We start from the raw sequence: 14,360 nt of genomic DNA, 5'->3' as shown, positions 1-14,360 counted from the left end.
TAAAAATATATATTATCTATTATTGCTATTACCCTAAAAGCAACCATAAAAAACGGGTTTTATAATTGCGTAAATTTGCACTGTTATTAGTAGTAAAATAAATTGTTACTACCTGCTATATGTTTTAGCAGAATTACTGTGCCGTATCTAGTCATAACTTTATTAATTCATAGGCTATAAAACAAAACCACATGGGCCACATCATAAATGTTTGTGTGTTTTTATTATTATTATTATTATTATTATTCCACTATGAAAATATATGTACAATAAATAATTTGGATTTTCGCTATTAAAGAATCTCAATAAATAAAGTAGGGTCTAAACCTCGGGTCGTCAGCAGGGCTTCCCTCTCGTGTTGTGTCGCTCAGAGAGAGAATGAATTCATTCTTCAGTTTAGCTTTTCTGAAAGCAGTCCAGCTTTTTTCTGCACCGTGACTCCGTGAACAGTTCCTGAGAAGTTATGAAGGATCCACGAAGCTGCACCAGAATGGACAAGAGGAAACAAATCCACACACACTGATAAGGATTTAAGGTTTTACCAAAAAGAAAAAAAGCGATCAAAAAACAAGAAAGGCAATAAATACCTGAAAATTTGGACAAAGGGAGATTTTAAAAAAAATCCACAACGCTTCGATCGAGGGAAAAAAACTATTCCTTTTTGATTTTTAAAATTAAAAAATAAAATTAACCGCATCTCTCAAACTACAAATAAAACCAACAAGAAGAAAAAAAATATTTAAAAATGAACATAATTTTCATTCAGAATTGTTTCAGGAATGTTGCTGAGAAGCTTTTATGCTTTTTTTTAACAACAGAGTCCGTTTGTCTGCTGCTCTCGATTGTTCATCCACAGGCCTGTCCACACACTCCCTCATTTCTCTGGTTTTATGTTGGCCTCAGAAGTTGAGGTGCTGCAGATCTATGGTGCACAATGTGCTTGTGAACAGGTCGAAGTCCTCCTCGGAGAAATCCACCGGGCTGTCCAGGGAGCTCTGCAGGCTCGGGGACAGGCAGGGGTCCCCGGCGAAGAAGGTCAGGTCGGAGAGCGCCGATGATGATGAAGAGGAGGCGGCAAGAGGAGCAGAGGAGGCGGTGGGGGTGATGGAGGAGTCCCGCTGCTCGGGGAAAGACGCCTCGGACGCGGCGGCTCCTGCGGCTCCTGCGGCGGGCCCGGCCTCGCTCAGCTGCATCAGGCCCGCGGTGTCCGCGGAGTTCGTCGCGGCGAAAGCCGGCGGAGAGTGGTGGGAGTCCGTGGAACCAGGAGCCCCGGGCAGCGGTGGGCGTTCGGGACGGCCCAAACGGCCTCCCTCCTCCGGCGTGGGTTGTGCATTGTCCCCGCTGTCATTAGTGTAGGCGGTGGAAGCAGCGACCGAAGATGGATTGCCTCCCCCCGGCTCCCCCTCTGCTGCAGCCTCCCCGGTGCCAGATGCTTCCAGCGGCTGGCTTGAGTACGGAGAGGAGGCGTCTGCGCCTTCGAGCGGCTCGAACCCGCCCGGGTCGCTGGACTCGTGGCCTCCTCCGCTGCCGTCCCGGTGGTGCGTGGTCTGCCGCTTGTGTTTCATCCGCCGGTTCTGGAACCAAACTTTGACCTGCCGCTCGGTCAGATCCAAGAGGGCGGCGATCTCCACCCTCCTGGGCCGGCAGAGGTACTTGTTGAAGTGGAACTCCTTCTCCAGCTCCAGCAGCTGAGTGTTGGTGTAGGCGGTGCGCAGCCGGCGGGACCCGGCTCCTCCGGCGTCCAGACCCGCCTGACTCGGATCTGCGCGCAAAGACAGACAAATAAGGGAAATAGACAGAGAGAATTATGTGAAAAATCTAATATGTATTTTGAGTTTTAAAATATTGATTCTATATTCCATTTAGGCTTCATGTGAATCCCTTACAATCCGTTCAGTTTTATTGCGTTCAAAAAATAAGCAGCTTCAGCATCAAACACAATCCCCTCAGCTCTTATGTCTGTAATAAAATCGTAATGAAAAACACAAAGTGTCATAAAAAAAATCCACCTTGCAATTACAGTAGCAACCAAAGTCATAAATGTAAGAGCAGCCAATTTGGTGATTGTAAAAAATAAAAAACAAATCATTTTTCTGTCCTAAAGCCAGGAGAGCAGCCATCCTGCTGAGAGGCTGCACCGTGTGACCAGAGAAATGCAAAGTCAGGAACATAAATAAATCACTGCACTGGACGGAAATGTGTATGGAAATGTGGGAATGTCGATGTGAAACGAACGTGGCGGTATCTGTCAGAAGCATAACTAAAACCCTGGATGGCTTTTTGAATGAGATTAGAAAAGGCAGGAAATTGCGCAAGAAAGGCAGAGGAGAAAACAAGAATTCCCATTAAAAATGAAAGTGGGTGGGACTGAGAGCAAAAAATAAAAAGACTAATAGGAAAAAAAAAAACTTGAAGAATGCACTGATTGTCATGGAAGTCGGTGTGAGAAACAGAAAGGACCCAAAGCCCTGAAAATGAGCTTGTGTGCAGCGTGTTTCCTGTGTGGATGCAGCTTATACCCCCACCCAGCCCCCACCCCAACAGATTTTGTTCGCTCGCTTTGCCTTGCCATGATTTTTCCTACCTCCATCCAATATGGCGACCATCTCAATTGTGTTATGAATATATAACACCAGGGTGTTGCTGCTGCTGCTGATCTGAAAGCAAACCACGCAGTGAACAGAATATTACCAGCTGCAGCAGCCTTCATCCGCAGGTTGGAGAAATAAAGAATCCCTCCTTTGTGCGTCTTTACGCACCATATATATATAGAGAGAGAGATTTATTGCATGGATTTAATGCTTTTTGGAAATTTGGGCTTATTGTGCAGAAATAACACAGTGTTGGAGATCTGTATATTAATTCTTTAAAGGACAGGGACTATGTTAGACGTTAATGGCTGCATCTTTATATGCATGATGAAAGAGTGTGCACAGCACTGCAGCATAATGCAGTGGTCTAGATATGGCTTCCCTGTTGACACAGCATCACAGCCTGCACAATACACACACACACACACACACACACACACACACACAGAGGCAGAAAGACAATGTCATCTAACAGCATCCATGCTGCATGTAATAACTGGTGGATTATGTCTTAAATGGCTGTGAAATGAAAATGCAGATAGAAAACCACAGAGCATGCTGCACACATTTAACACTTCCACCACACACACACACATCCATAGTGGCCCGCGCATCCCAGCATACCGACCTGTGGGTGACTCGATGCCCGCCGAAGCGTACCCAGAGGCGGTTGGCGACGGGGAGGATGAGGCGGGGGGGATGATGGATCCGCCACCGCTAGAGCTGTTCCCAGGCTTGGGGCACTTCTTGGATGACTTCTTCTCCTTCATCCAGGGGAACTCGTGGGCCAGCGGACCGGCCGAGGTGGCCGTGACCGGGGCAGGGGCTTGGCCGGGCGGGCAGGGCTGCTGGGCGGCTCGGTGGTGCGTCTGGAGGCCATTAGTGGCGGAGGTTCTCCGGTTCTGCTGGCTCCTAGTAGGCGATCTCGGCTGGCTGGCTGTGCAGGGGCTGAGGCTGGGGATGGTGTGCTCGAAGGGAGGCGGAATTACTGTCGACTCCTTGATTGATGAAGTTTGAAATGACTCCAGGACGGCGGGGAAGGACGTCAGGCACTCTGCTAGGGACGGCTGGCTGTTTATAAAACCGATCTCCCTCTCAAATTCAAAATTCATAGCTCCCTCAGACCGGTTTCAGCCTCAAACGGCGAGACCCCCGAACAATCCCTTCCCCAAAATAAAAAAAAAACAAAACACATGCACGCACGCACGCTCGCACACGCACACAACACAATATGGCCCCCTAAAAAATAAAACGAAAAAAAACGCACGAGCATGTAGGCTCCCGACCGCAATGGCGTAAATGCGGTGGCTATATAATAATTGTGTATATTGGTGATATTACTAGCGTATGGGGACCTGGGTAGGCTAAACTGAAGAACTATGGGGCGAAATTGCAGCCAATTCCTGGTCATGTGACCGAAAACAGCCAATTGGGGGCCTGGGCCTGGCGGCGGTGGTAGCTGTGGGAAGCAGCATTATTATTTTTCCACCAAATAGCTGTGGCAAACAAGGGCTATATCAGGGGATAGCTGCTATTGTTTAGTCTTTGCGGGGGGTAAAATGTGGGGAGAAAAAAAGAGACAAGGCGGCCGGTCGCCATGTGCGCCGTGTGGGCGACGGGTTGGTGCGTCCCGGCCCGCTGATGTGCGCAAACAATAGAGCATCTCTCGGACATTTTTTCCAGTCTTTTGGGTGATGTAATGACGGCTAACATTAGGTGAACGGAGCTGGCCAGAACCGTTTACAATATGTCTCCTTCAGGGAAAAGAAACTCACAATGCTGTTTACACGCTCAGCTCATTAATCTCAGAGAGGCTGAAAAATCCCCAACTTAGGCGCAGAAAACTTGGAGAGGGTTTTAGATGGCGCAGCAGCTCAGGAGGAGAGGATGATGGAGATTTCTACTCAGCGGTAGTACAGATGGAGCAGTTTGGTTTCTAACAGACAGACTGAAGCTTAGGTTTGAGGAGAGGCAGAGAGGGGGGACCTGTGCGTGTGTAAGTCTACGATTTTTGTATTTCCAGGCTTCTTTGCGTATTTATGATCCATCCTTGTGCGTGCGTCTGAGGAAGACAGCAACCTATTTTTTTGTCTAAATATACTCTCATCCTAAAATAGCCTCCAAAGTCCTTCTTGCAAGATACCAGGGTTCCTCTCTCACCCTCTCCCACCAGTGTGATGTGTTAAAAATGTTCGGTGTGTTTACGCAGAGAGAGAGTTCACAGCGAGGTCGTTCTGTGCAGCTGGAAAAAAAAGAGAGCTCCCCGGGCCTCCTGTTCTACCTTATGATAAAAATAATACTACAGGAGCAGCTATGTGAATCCTAATAGAAAGTGATACTGTGCTGAGTGGCCTTCAGCCTCTGCACATGTAGATTTTTATAAAGATCAAAAACTCTGCAGTTTAGCAGAGGGTATTTTGGGGAGGGCCCGGAGAGCCCCGAGTGGGAAAAAAAGAAGTGCGGTGATCAATCTTTCTCTCCCTGCAAAGAGGCTGACAGCAGCCCCTCTCTCTCCCTAAATAACAAGAAAAAGCTCCAGCCTCACTCCCTTTGCCTCTCTGCTTTCAGTTCTACGATTCGACGCGTTTTATTATTTTTACGCGCAGCAGAAACACACACTAGCGCGTCACGGTGAAGCATTTTATCTGTTTAAATTATTTAAAAAACACTCAGATACCAGCGACAAATGGATCTAAGCAGTTTCGCTCGCTCTCTTTTCTCCCTCTCGTTCTCATGCCGTTTAGTTTCACCCCCAGGCTCTGAGAAAGAGGCAGAAAAGGCAGAAATGTGTGTGGGAGTGGGAGCCATTGAGCGTAGCAGAAAGGCCGAGCGCACAGCAAACACAAGCCCACACAGAAAACACGAGCAGCTGACTGAGCTGCAGCATCAGCCGCTGTGATTTCTCATCTTCCTTCTCTTTTTATTTTATATTTTACTCGTAAAAATCTGTATATTTTTTTAAATAAATTGCTGTGGAGTTTATTGGGAGTTTTGTTGGAGAGCAGAAAGTGTTTTTGTCGTTGCAGTGCAGACGTGGAGCGCATGGATTGGTCGACTGGAGACTGGGATTAGTAACTTTATTTTATTTAAAATTATATTCTATTCTTTTCAGTTAAATTTAAATTTATTTAGGCGGTACTGATAATAGCAGGGCATGCATTTTTTTCCTAGTACGAACATTTAAATTTTACTTAATTAAGAATAGGATCACTAACTACTGTTGTTTTAGCTTTTGATTAGTCTAAGTAAAAAAATAAAGAAATGCACAACTCAGAATAACAATAATAAAGAAAACAAAGGGAAACAAGAGGGAGCTTTAGGTGTTACGTAATAATATATAATACAACATAATATATTTTTAATAATATTTTCGTTGTGCTTAGTTCACTAATGACCGAGATTTTTGTATTATTTCTACTGGCAGCAGTACGTGTGTAATTATATTTATATTTACTATAATAATAATAGTATTTGATCGATACTGGATGGTAAATCCACGCCTAACATACAGCTAGTCTGACAGATTTCCCGACTAATCTTACACCTAAACTGCCTCCTTATGAAACAGCACTTAGACTTTGTGAGCTCTCCTCTGTGTACCTGGCTGTGAACGCGCTCTACAGAAATAGCTGTACTCTTTTCAGGAGTGTCTGAAGCCGAGCCGAGCTCTCCATCTGTTTTTATGAGGCTATAAATTAGATCCAATCTCTGCTTATTGGTGTTTTTATTGTCTGTTAGTCCAACGGAGATGTAAAGGGAAGTACGGCCATTATTTATGGGAGTCTGATTTATGTCCTCAGTTTTATGCTGCTCTCAGGCCTCCGAGCACGCGCGTGTTCGGAGAGAGGGGAAGTGAAAGGGGGGAGTTAAAGGAGGGGAGGGAGGGTGACGGGTTAGAGACCACGTGACCGGGCCAAGACGCAGGCCTCGGGGCTTTTTTTGGTCATAAACATGAAGACAGAGCTATCAGGAGGATCTGCACGTGTTTGTATGAATGGAGAATGAAGAAAGCTGGAAAATGTTACACAAAAAGTTCAGAATAAGCACACAACAATCACCTTTTTTAAACCATAAATTCAAGTAACAGTTTTAAGAAGTGAAAGGAAGATTCTCTGCTAACACTAAGCCAAGAAAGGTGTCAGATAAATTCAGCTCCAGCCATCTGATAGGTTTCTCTACCTGTGCTTATTGGTCACCAGATCTAAACCCAGTTAGTGTCCACTCACTGGATTTTTCCACAGTTTTCATCCACACCTCATAGTGTTGCTTCACATTTTCAGAGTAAATAAGTAGAGCTGTTTATGTCCCACAGAGCCAGCTCCTAAACACTGCTCAGTTTAGCTGGGATGTTTGGACTACAGCGATCTTTATCATCTTAACCATGACCTGAGTGTTTTTTTCAGCATTAGTGACGGAGACTTGACCGATATTGACACTGAGTCTGAGCTGTTTTTGTTAGTGAACGTACTTTATCTTAGCTCCAGTCTACAGTTGTCACACAAGAACAACAGAGCTTAACCCAGCAAGTCATTGGACAACTCTGGAGGTGTTAAATATTTTAGATATCAGGTTTTAGTAGGAATAGTTCTTGCATCTGACTTTAAACCTTCTCTGGGAGGCAGCCCAGTATGTGACATTATCATACTGGATCACTGGTGCTCATAATAAACAGCAGCTCAACAGCCTGTGGTTTGTTCTCTCTTTCTGTCTAGTTACAGCATAAAGGTGCAGCTCTGAAGCTTTTCTTGTGATGTCTGTCATGTTACGGGTGGCTGTTGGATTTGGATTGAGTTTTTGAAAAAGTTTTTTGACAGCGATGCCACATTTCACCCCGCAGGCTTTGACCCGATATTCAATCCTGGCATCGGTGTCAGGTCATCTCTGAACCAGAGACAGTCACACCTACACCTGATCTGGCATTCATGAGCAGCACTTTGTTGCCTCAGCCTCATCACAGTATGACACATGAATATCCCCACAGCAGAATGAAGACCACATATTGTAGCTTTAAAGCATTTAAGTAAATTAATGATGATGGTGTGCCTTGTTTTGGACTTTACTGCTTTGTACTGTTGAGGTTATTATTTTAAAGGGTTAGGCAGGTTTTTGCATATATTGACTAGTCTTACAAAGATGATAATCAATAAAATATGCATCACCACAGAACTTGAGGTAAAGTTAGTTGGGTTTGGATTCTGCTGTGCCATTATTTGCTAAAACTTTGTACTTGAGCAGCGGTGCAAAGGCTTGTTTGTTTCCTTGATGATCAGGACTAAAGGCTTTGGCAAGTTTCCACCTGACAGAAATACACTGAAGACATTTCTTTTATCATTTATCAGAACATTATGAGTCCAGTTTTTCCCTCCTGAGATCCTTAAAAAACTGACGATAGCTCTGAATAACATAACATTTTATTAAAGAATTGTTCAACAGACAACTCTCTCAACAATGAAAGAAAAAGGAGCTACAAAGGACAAAGAAAGAAATAGTTTTTCTCCAAAAAGACTCGTTCTTTTTTTCCAGCTAATAGTTTGTCTAAATTTTCCGACTATGCACGGCTGGGTCACCAATCCCCATCCTTGCCTTATTCCCTGTACAAGCCAAGACATTTATGTACAAGGGTCATTATAGGAACATAAAAACTACTTATTTTCTTCTAAAATACAAGAACTAAAAAATGTAACTTCAGTACAATGGACAAGAAGAAACACAATGTTGTTTTTTTTCTTTCATAACAGGTAAATACTAAAAAAGTACAGTATTTTTTTCTCGATATAAATACATGAAGGATAAATAATAATAATACAAAACAGAAAGTCTTTTTAAACTGGCTATAACAAATAAATATTTATATATGAATGTTCACTTGAACACACATTGGCGAAAGACGCTTTGATTGGAGGGCCTTCCGTCTTCAAAATAAGATTTTATTATTATTTTTTTACCTTTTAACCATCAAAATGTAAACTCTAAGTGCAACAATGATGCCCAGATGTGAAAAAGCCTTTGTGTAAAATGTGCACTTTTAAACACAACCCAGTGAATGAATGTCCTTCCTGAACATCAGTGAGTTTAGGGAGGTTGTTTTCAGTATTGGACAGAGGGTGAAAGAGTCTGGAAGGGTTTTTACTGTGCCTTCACTGACGGTTCAAACTGATGAACCCGGTTGTTTTAAAAGTGCTTTGTACACATCGGCTCAGATTTCTGGGACATGCATTTTTGTTCAAATATATACCCTGTATCCACGTTAAAAGTCAAGATATGTGAGAACAAAACAAAACAATAGAAAATGTGGACTTTACGCATTGGTGTCCGCTAATGCATGTGAACCCTTCCAAAGTGATAGAGAGAGAAAGAGAAGGAGAAGGAGAGAGAGAGCGAGAGAGGAGGGTAAAGACTTACCCAAACATAAATAAATAGTGTTCTCCACTCTTATTATTTACCCTGTGTCGATGATGTGCTAAAATAAGAACATTAAAAATTTCTCTTCCATGTCCTTTCATGTGTTTGTTTAAAGATGTCAACAGCTGGCGTACCCTGCCTGGATGTGTGTCAACCAAAGGAAGCTAGCTTAGCGTGCTGTGTGGAGGTGTGACCAGCTAGAGCAGCTTAGCACAGATGTGTGTCTATGGGAGCTAGTTTAGCCTGTGAGCTCGTGGCTTCTTAAACCCTGTTCGAGTGATGGGAGGGGTGTATGTATGGTGATGGATGTGTGTGGGGGGCGCAGTCTGTGGGGGATTGTGGGATATTTTGCCTCCTTCAGAAGCCATGTGCTGCTGCTACAGACAGGAGACGGTGGGTTAGTAGTGACTGGGTCTGGACGGACAGAGATGGGTGCAGCAGGAGGCAAAAAGAGACGGCGAACGGGGGAAGCCCATCCAGTGGTTTTTATGTGCTCTGTGAAACGGGGGCAACAGAGGAAGATGAGTGCTGCCGGCTCCAGCCATATATTTCTGTTCTCGCTCCCTCTCCCCGGCTGATGGAGAGGCAGAGCCTTCCACATAGCTCAGCTCGGCTGACAACAACATGTGTTGCCTGGAGGGGGAGAGAGCTCAGCGTCATAAATCTAACCACCTCGTTAACTGCCCATTAAAATCTCAACTATTTCATTTACCAGGCGGGATGGCTGTTTGTATATGTGTGTCTTAAGGGGGACATTTTATTATCAAAGTATAATTTTAAACCACATACTAGCTCTAACAGAGTCATTATAGGCTTTTTTACTACATGCTATCTGAACTAATGCTGCAGTTTGCTCTGCCCACACAGAGCTGCTTGAAAAAGCCCAGAAAAGCAGAAGAAATCCTTTTTAATTACTAAGTATGAATGCTGCAGCTATTTTTCTTTCATTTTAAACTTCTCTTTGTTGTTTCTGTCAAATGTTTTTAATCAAAAGCAGACAACTGTCCTTCTAACATCTGCTGTGCCCGAATCCAGCAGTCTTCTGATTAACTGTGCAGTACATTATTAGTCTAATGAAAAGTGACTAAACAATAGTGCTGCCAGTACGTCTCTGCACCAGACGAGCCTTCTGACATTTTTGGGGATGGGTTGGGAGGGTGTCTCCTGGGGGACAGTTGACTGTACACCTCACCTCCCACGCCGACAATATGCCTCGCTGCCCCGGGACCAATAAATATACTGAGAGTAAAGTGTAAACTGATGCTAACGGGTTCATGGACAAGCTGTAAACATCTGTAGAATGACTCAAGAGTTGTAAAATAAAAGCTAAATATCTGGTAATGGACTCTAAAACATAGGAAGTATTGAATGTGTGAGCCAAGTTAAAAAATCTGACAACATACCAGTAAGTGGTTTAAAGATTTGTTTCCTTTCCTTAAGACTGACGTTAGAGTTTAAAAAAAATACCTTTAAAAGTTTTGGCAACGTCTAACTGATTTCAGCACTTTGACACTGCAGAGATATTCCTTTTATCAGCTTATTGGGCAACATGACTGGTTCTGGGCCATCTGTGCTACTTGATACTAGTTGCAACCTGTCTTCTTACAATTAATTTAGCTGCTTTTCCACGGTAGCAGGGAAAGCACTGGTCCTAATCAGATCTGATGCCGCTCTTTATGAAGGCAGTGAGAACAGGGTGGAGGCTGAGCAGCACTGAGCATTGACTGTTCTGGTCTACTGTGGCTGTAGAACACAGGACAAACCACTGGATGGTCCCTGTCGGTCTGGTTTTGTCTGTCCTGCCGTCCCGTTGCAGCAGTAGAGTCCCCGCATGTTAGTTAGTCTGTTAGTGAGTCAGGTCATGTTACTTGTTGTGTGTCGTCTTCACTATTTCCTACGTTGTCATTTGTTCCAAACCTGCTACAGGTGAGTGAGCTTGGGTGCTTCCTGGATTCTGCCCTGAGTCGAGGTGTGGTGCGCCGACAGCTCGGTGTACGTTGGGTGTGTGGGTGGGTCACAGGGACCCTGGGGGCCCCCTCCACCCACGTGGTGCTGGTTGGCGGCCGACATGGGCCCTGCGCCATTGTAGTCCATGGTTTGGTGGTGGGGAGGCGTGGGGCCGAGGTGGTTTAGCCCGTACATGGAGGGCCCCGAGCCAGGCATGGGTTCCACATAGCTGCCGCCCCCCACGTACACTGGACTGGCCTGCATGTTGGTGGGAGTCCCATAGCCAGCGCTGTTGGCCTGCACTAGGCTGTGGTGGGGATGGGGGTCGCCATAGTCTGGGTCTGGGGCGCCATACTTCTGCTGGGGGGGGCAGCCCTTCATGGGGACGTTGGAATAGGCAGTGGACATGGAGTAAGACACTCCTTGGTGGGGCTTGCCAAAGGATGGGGGAGACGGGGCATCGTAGCCGGGGCCCCCTCCTCCGCCTCCCCCTCCCATGGGGTGCATGGAGTTGAGGAAGCTGGCGGAAGACTGCATGGGCAGAGGAGGGGAGCCCGTCGGTGAGGGCCCTCCAGAGCTGGAGCTCAGGCCCTTGGACTTCTGGTCCTTCTTGTACTTCATGCGTCGGTTCTGGAACCAGATCTTGATCTGGCGTTCGGACAGATTGAGCAGGTTGGCCATCTCCACGCGCCGCGGCCGGCACAGGTACCGGTTGAAGTGGAACTCCTTCTCCAGCTCGACCAGCTGGGCGCTGGTGTACGCTGTACGAGCCCGTTTAGAAGACGCCGACGAGCCTCCGGTAGGACTCTTCTCCCCGCTGCTTCCACTCTCAGCTCCTCCTGATGCTGCAGGGAGGAGAACAATCATTAAACTAAGAAAAATAAATGGAAAATGTAATTTTAAATTGTAGTGGATACAGAGAATAAAAAGAAAAACTATCAGAAGAAACATGAGGGCACATCCTCCAGAAAGTCCTTCCAGAAAATTAAGAGATTGAAATTGGGAGAAATGTACAGAAAAAGGAAGAATACTGTGGATATTAAAAACGGAGGATATTGTAAGAAACAGGTTAAAAAAAAAAAAAAAGATCAAATGAAAATTGAGAGAGCAAGAAAGGTAGAGTATAACCCAATCAGGCTGCATGCTGGAGGAAATTGAAAGCATTCTAGTTGTTAATAAAGCAGAGGGGGGTCCAGGCAGGCCGGCTGAATTATCCCCTGATATTAGTTGTCAACACTTCATAACAGTGGCAGTTATTAAGAGACGGAGGCCCTGGTGCTGGCCGAGGGCAGCAAAATTGCATCTTGGCTGGAAAGACAAACCCCCCACAGCATCAGCAGCTGCAGCACCAGGACTGAAGCAGGAACTGAGGCAGACCTGCTCCCACTTCAATCAGCTCGCCAAGAAAACTTAAACTTCTCACCACATTTATGTCAGAGTAACACTGACTCCTAATAGAAGTAGAAATCTGCCCAGAGACACTCAGCAGGAAGGAAGTTGAACACATTCTCCTGCTGATGACGATGAGGGGTTTTAAAAAGGCTTTTTTCACTTTGATTTGATTTCATTTGTGTGTTGCTTTTGTTTGGTGAATGTCATGACCACTGAGCTTTGGACACCAGTGGACACCTGCTACCTATTGGTCCACTGTTAGTCACTATTAATGAGTACAAGCCATAAATATAGATATTATTTTGGAAATTATAACTTGCTCTCTCTCAGCAGGAACAATTTTGTTTCAGGCCTAAAACTCCACCAGCTACTGAAAAGACATGCTGAAGTCAATTAGTCTGGCTGATAATCATGACATAAAATAGCTCAAATACCCTAATATACAAGCCACAATTAAAACTAGAGCTACAATTAATGATTATTTCTATTTTTGATAAATCTGTCCATCATTTTCTTGATTAATTGATCACTTGTGCTACATGTCAGAATGCTATATGTCAGAAAATGGTTAAAAAAAAGAAGAGAGTAATAGAAGTAAAGAAGCCAGAAAATATTACACTTTTAAAAACTAGAATCAGGGAAAATTGACTAGTTAACCAATTATCAACAGTTGATTGATTAATCAACCTGTGGCTCTATTTAACCAGTATGGTACTCATAGTTTTCCTGCATCCTTTCTGTCACTTCTGCAAAAAAACAATCTGCCTCAAAGTTGTAAAGATGTTCTTTGCATGAAGCTTTACATCATTTGTCTAAAGGCCATCAAATGGATAAACCTCAAATATATTAGCTAAATACGCGGTTTCAGTGTGTTTAGATAAAAACAGAAGCAAGTTAAATAGCAAAAGTCATAATTTAGACAACCTCTAATGGAAAGGACAAGAGTCTTTTTGCTTGTCTTCCATCTTTGTTTAGCAGAGCAGCAGCCAAAGTTAAAAGGACAATTCTTTTATGTTCATAACATATCTCTAAGTACAATGTTGTTCTCTAAGTAAATGTTGAGTCCTTTGAAGAGAGATATTGTTGAAATGGGAGAACAAACGCAAACCATTGTGCATTGAGGTTGTAAACAAGCTGACAGTAAAGCCAGATCATCTGCATTGATTTGCTAGTTTAGTAGATTGACCTGAATGAAACTACAGCAGTCTAAAACAGCACACCTGTAGTTAGTCCCACCTGAACCTGAAGGTTATAATATTCAGGTAAAAAAGGTGAAGCAAGAAACCTGCCTTCAAACTGTGAGGGATATTTTTTTCCCAACGGTTTTATTAAGTTTACTTTCCAAATAAATCTGACTAACCTGGCTGCTTGTTTACAGCTTATTTGTTGCTGTTTTGAGCTCACAGCAGTTGTTTTGGTATATAGCAGGTTATTGTAATGAGACAACCAATGGCCAGAGCTGTATGAGTAAAACTGGGTAGTCGCCGCCTCATTTGAACCCAGATGTTAAATGGCTAAGATGCATGGTGGCTGTTTTCCTGCTAAAGTAAGCTAACTTAAACAGCAACATGTGATGCTCTGGGCTGCTGTTGTTTTTCCATCCTGGGTTTACTTTCTACTAAACAGCAGCACTGAACTGGTGTCTCTGTAAGCTGCAGGAAGCGCCTGCTATGAGCATGTTGCTATGAGCTGATGTGCATGCTTGCTATGTGTTCATGCTAATAATAGCAGATGCCGTACAGTTCAAAGAAAGAAGTGTGATCCTATCTCTCTCTCTACAGTGTAAACAGTTGCTTCCAGTGTTTATTTCTATGGGCAGAGACAGAACTCACCACTGTGTCATCTGTCTCCTCTGAATGATCGTTTCAAATTGCCATCAATAAACAACCTAATCTCCTCTCAACTCTTTGTCTGGTCAGCTGAAAGCTTTCTCAATATGAATATCAGGCTCATATTCATTATGGCACAGCATATTTTTCCTCATTGATAACTACCAATTCAAACAACATATCTGTCTGCCTCGATGAC

The 14,360-nt window shown here is 44.2% G+C and overlaps 2 protein-coding genes across 13 annotated transcripts in view; both read right to left on the bottom strand.

Annotated features, from left to right (window-relative positions):
• Positions 1-204: 204 nt before the first annotated feature.
• hoxb2a (homeobox B2a) lies at positions 205-7,839 on the bottom strand. Of its 2 annotated transcripts, none has more exons than XM_035947919.2 (2): positions 3,220-7,839; positions 205-1,762 (listed from the first exon to the last, which is right to left on the bottom strand). In XM_035947919.2, the coding sequence occupies exons 1-2, from the start codon at positions 3,701-3,703 to the stop codon at positions 900-902; spliced, it is 1,347 nt and encodes a 448-aa protein (XP_035803812.1). In that variant the 5' UTR covers positions 3,704-7,839; the 3' UTR covers positions 205-899. The 2 variants fall into 2 exon arrangements, 1 of the variants encoding a protein (XP_035803812.1); XR_004847274.2 differs by lacking the exon at positions 3,220-7,839 and adding an exon at positions 1,887-3,210 and having other exon boundaries at positions 1,628-1,762.
• A 145-nt stretch (positions 7,840-7,984) lies between these two features.
• The window catches only part of hoxb3a (homeobox B3a), an 87,077-nt gene continuing 80,701 nt past the window's right edge, over positions 7,985-14,360 (bottom strand). For all 11 annotated transcript variants that reach the window (XM_035947916.2, XM_035947915.2, XM_023269744.3 and 8 more), the window contains one exon: positions 7,985-11,785. In XM_035947916.2, coding sequence (XP_035803809.2) covers positions 10,914-11,785 — 872 coding nt within the window. In that variant the 3' untranslated portion in view covers positions 7,985-10,913. The remainder of the gene's footprint in view (positions 11,786-14,360) is intronic.

The sequence above is a fragment of the Amphiprion ocellaris genome, chromosome 19, assembly GCF_022539595.1.
Source record: "Amphiprion ocellaris isolate individual 3 ecotype Okinawa chromosome 19, ASM2253959v1, whole genome shotgun sequence".
In the NCBI taxonomy this organism is placed as follows: Eukaryota; Metazoa; Chordata; class Actinopteri; family Pomacentridae; genus Amphiprion; species Amphiprion ocellaris.
The sequence above is the reverse complement of the archived record's forward strand: the minus strand, read 5'-3'. Positions and strand labels throughout refer to the sequence as shown.